The 3,625-nt window shown below is 47.7% G+C and overlaps 1 protein-coding gene across 1 annotated transcript; it reads left to right on the top strand.

Annotated features, from left to right (window-relative positions):
* Positions 1–5: 5 nt before the first annotated feature.
* SMIM7 (small integral membrane protein 7) lies at positions 6–2,102 on the top strand (the record flags this gene model as incomplete). The annotated part of the gene is made up of 4 exons (XM_027632882.1): positions 6–100; positions 187–239; positions 919–1,009; positions 1,433–2,102. Coding segments are annotated over 4 exons (255 nt in total), but the record flags the coding sequence as incomplete, so codon positions are not given.
* Positions 2,103–3,625: the final 1,523 nt, after the last annotated feature.

Below are 3,625 nucleotides of genomic sequence, written 5' to 3'. Positions count from 1 at the left end.
TCCCCCTCCCCATCGCTGTCCCCATCCCTGTCCCCCTCGCTGTCCCTCTCTCCCACAGGACGCTGCTGGTGAACGCCGGTGCTGTGCTCAACTTCAGGCTGTGAGCGAACACGGGGAGGGAGGGAGGGGAGGGAGGTTTGCTGGGAAGGGGTTCACCTGCCTCACACGGCCCCCCTTGTACCGCAGGAGGAGGAAGGACACGGAGGGATTCGGGGAGGAGCCGAGGGAACCCACGACCGGTAACGGAGGGGATGCGGGAGGGGACGCGGGAGCGGGGCCGGGGCTGCCTGAACACACTCGGGAATCGGCTTTTCCAAAGGAAAGCCTTGGCCAAACCACAATTCCCCCGCTGGTTTTGTTGGATGGGAATTGCTCTCTGGCTGGAATAACCATTTTAGTGCTTTTCAGCCTGAAAATGTTCCTCTGTGCCGTTTTACATACAGGTGTGATAAACCCCCTGTGATCCCCAAACAGGATTTGAGAAGAAATACCCCCCAAAAAAAGCACATTTCTTTCAGCATTTTTGACTGTAGGTGCCTGCACTACAGAGGTAACACTCTGCTCACCACCTGGTTGCCATTTCCATGTGGATACACTTGTGCTGCTCCCTCTGTTTGCTACTTAAAAATCCCAGGAAGGCTGTGAACTACAATGAGGCTGCTCTTCCCTTTTTACGTTTAGTGAGAACCCTTTTTATCATTTATTGGTTATTTTGCCACTGAACAAAGCATCCATCATTCACCTAAACCTTCAAGTTTCAGCGTTTTGTGATCTGAACTTTTTGGTGTGTTTTTGATTGTTTGAGGGGTTTTTTTTCTGTCACAGTTGCTTGTGCTTTTCAGGCAGCACTGAAAATGTGACTTGTCAGTGTATTGTCGGGTGTTTTTCACATCAAAGGCTTCTTCTCTTGGTTTCTAGGTGACAATATCAGAGAGTTCTTGCTGAGTCTCAGGTATTTTCGAATCTTCATTGCCTTGTGGAATATCTTCATGATGTTCTGCATGGTTGTGTAAGTAACGTGTCATTTGGTTATAGGAAGTCATATATTGGGATTTTTCTTGCACATACATTTCTTTTCACATCTCCTTCTCCCCCACTCGATTTTTCCATAATTCTTATTGATTTCACTGGCTTATTTCAATTTTCAAGTATGGGTTGGCCTCAGTTTTATTGCTGTGTGGGCACCTGCAGTGCATCAAAACCTTCTGTGCCAGCATATGAGTCATTCAGCCACACATTATGTTGCTTATTGGGGGTTGTCAGATAAAACATCCTTTGGGTCAGCACTTGGGTCTAAATTTTGGCATATTTTTCATTTTTGGGGGGGGTGGAAACCCATCAATTAGTCCAACAGAATCAGCCTTGCATTGGTGTGACTGTGCACTGTCGTAACCCACTTCTCATGTACTTTTTTTTCTGTTGCATCCCCCAGGTTATTTGGATCTTGAAAGTCACACACAAACACGTCTGTTACCTTGGAAGAGACTTTTGGCTGGGAACAAACTTTTCTTAAAGATTCCAATGCTTTCAAACTGCAGCCCTGGGCTCATGGCTTGTCCCCTCCAGCCCATCTGGTCACTCACTGCCGGGGCTTTGAGCCACAACATTCACAGTCAAATTATCTCAGACTTCACTGAAATAGAGAGAACTTCTGTTTTTCTAAGCTCAGAGTGAGGTGCAGGGGAGAACTGGAGTGTGACTGCAGTTCCCAGTGTTAAACCTCAGCGTTACCAGACCCATCCTGGGCTGTGGCAGCTCCTGTCACCCCTGTCCAGGTTATGTGCAAGTCACACTCCTTGGATCTCAGTTTTATATAAAGCTGAGCAAAGTGTTCCTGTAACCTCTCACTATTCCATTAGTTTTGTTGGAGAAAAGGAATATTAAAATATAAAAAAAAGAGAGATTCACACCTTCCTGCTGTTTTTCCAAAAAAAAACCCCAAAACTTTTAAAAATAATATAATTTTGTTTTCTAAGCAATACATAAGGGATTTTGAAGGGGAAGAATGGCAAAAATAATTCTCTAAGCCAAGTTTAAGGGATAGTTTTGAAATAATCTTGGATTTGGTTGAATAAAGCTGTTCTATTTAAGAGTAAAATATATATACTTGATGCTGTGTTCATTCTATTACTGAGGAAACAATTCTGTATTGGTGTGTTTTGAGAAATTGTAACTAGTCTTGTAATAGTCTCTGGATTCTTGTGTTATTTTTATTTATATTATTTTTATATATTTCTATTTATAGTAAGTTGGCCTCTGAGCAGTGCTGAGTATCTTTTAAATCAAACTAAACTATTAGTGGGGCTTCCTCAGCTTCAGTTTCTTTAGCTGCTGAGAAGAATGAGGCCTCATTTAAACAATTCTGAGGCTCAGGTTTCAGGGAATATTTTGAATTCTATCTGGATGCAGTCAGTTAGCAAGTGTTGGGCACCTGCAGCATTTTACTGGAGTCACCCTCTTGTATTTACTGAAGGTTTCACATTAATGAAACGTGACAGGGAAAGGGTGTTTGAGGGAAGATGTCTGGCTGTAATGAAAGTAGAAAAATGTGTGGACAGAACCCTTCAAGTGTGGTCTGAGTTATCCAGAAATACTAAGAATCCTTGGCTAAATTTAAACACGTTCCTTGTCTGTAATTTCTGTATATTTTAACCTTTTTCTGATTCTTTTGAATGAGCAAAAAAACCAGTAGTGTCCAAACACAATCCAGTGCTTTACTTAGTTCTTGGAAAACATTTTCTCCCTATTCTTCATTAAGCCAAGTGTCCCCTGCAGTGTAAAGGGAAGGGTGGAAGTGGCTTTCCCTGTGTGTGTGTGACCCACTGGACTCCCCTGCACTCAGCACCTAGTTCTGGGCTTGGGCAGGGGTTTATTCTTACTTGGAAAAACGGTGCCTCTGTGCAGAACTGACAGTGTTTTCCGAGCAACACTCTGAACACAGGGAACAGGGGATGACGGAGCTCCACTGGTGAAAGAATGCAAAGAATTTTATCACTCTGGACAGACCCTGTGGCTCCAGAGCATGCTGTGGCCCCAGGAGAATAAAAGTTGTCATTCAGCTCCTGAGCAGATGGTTTTGGAGCTGGTCTTGGAGCATTTGAGGAGTTTAAATGCCGGGCTGGTGGCTCGCTCAGGGGTGCAGGACACCCCTCACACCTTCAGCCCAGGGTCACCCTCCTGCTTGCCCGCACGTTCCGCGGCGTGTCCCGGCCAAGGAACGGCGGTTTATTCCCGGGATTTATTCCCCAGACCCTCTCTCCGAACCCCACTCGGTCCCTCTGGGGCCACGGCCGTGGGCTGCGGGGCTCGTCTGTGGCTGCCGCCCCGCTCCCGTTCCTGCTGCCCCATCCCCGCTTCCCCCCGCTCCCCACGATGTCCCCCTCTCTCCTGACACCCCCCCGCTCCCCCAACTCGCCCCTCTCCCCACCCCCGGCGCCCCTCGCTCTCCACAGCTCGCCCCGCGCCTCCCTCTCCCCAGGAGCCCTCCGCATTTTCCGCAGCATCGCCCCAGTCTCCCCTGCTACCCCCTCTGCCCCAGAGCCCCTCTCCCCCACGGACCCCCTCTTCCCCCGCACCGTCCTGCTCCCCCCACGACCTCCCCTCTCCCCCATCTCCTCACTCCCCC

The sequence above is a fragment of the Corapipo altera genome, unplaced genomic scaffold (genome assembly GCF_003945725.1).
Source record: "Corapipo altera isolate COAL_440 unplaced genomic scaffold, ASM394572v1 56384, whole genome shotgun sequence".
Lineage (NCBI taxonomy): Eukaryota > Metazoa > Chordata > Aves > Passeriformes > Pipridae > Corapipo > Corapipo altera.
The sequence above is the reverse complement of the archived record's forward strand: the minus strand, read 5'-3'. Positions and strand labels throughout refer to the sequence as shown.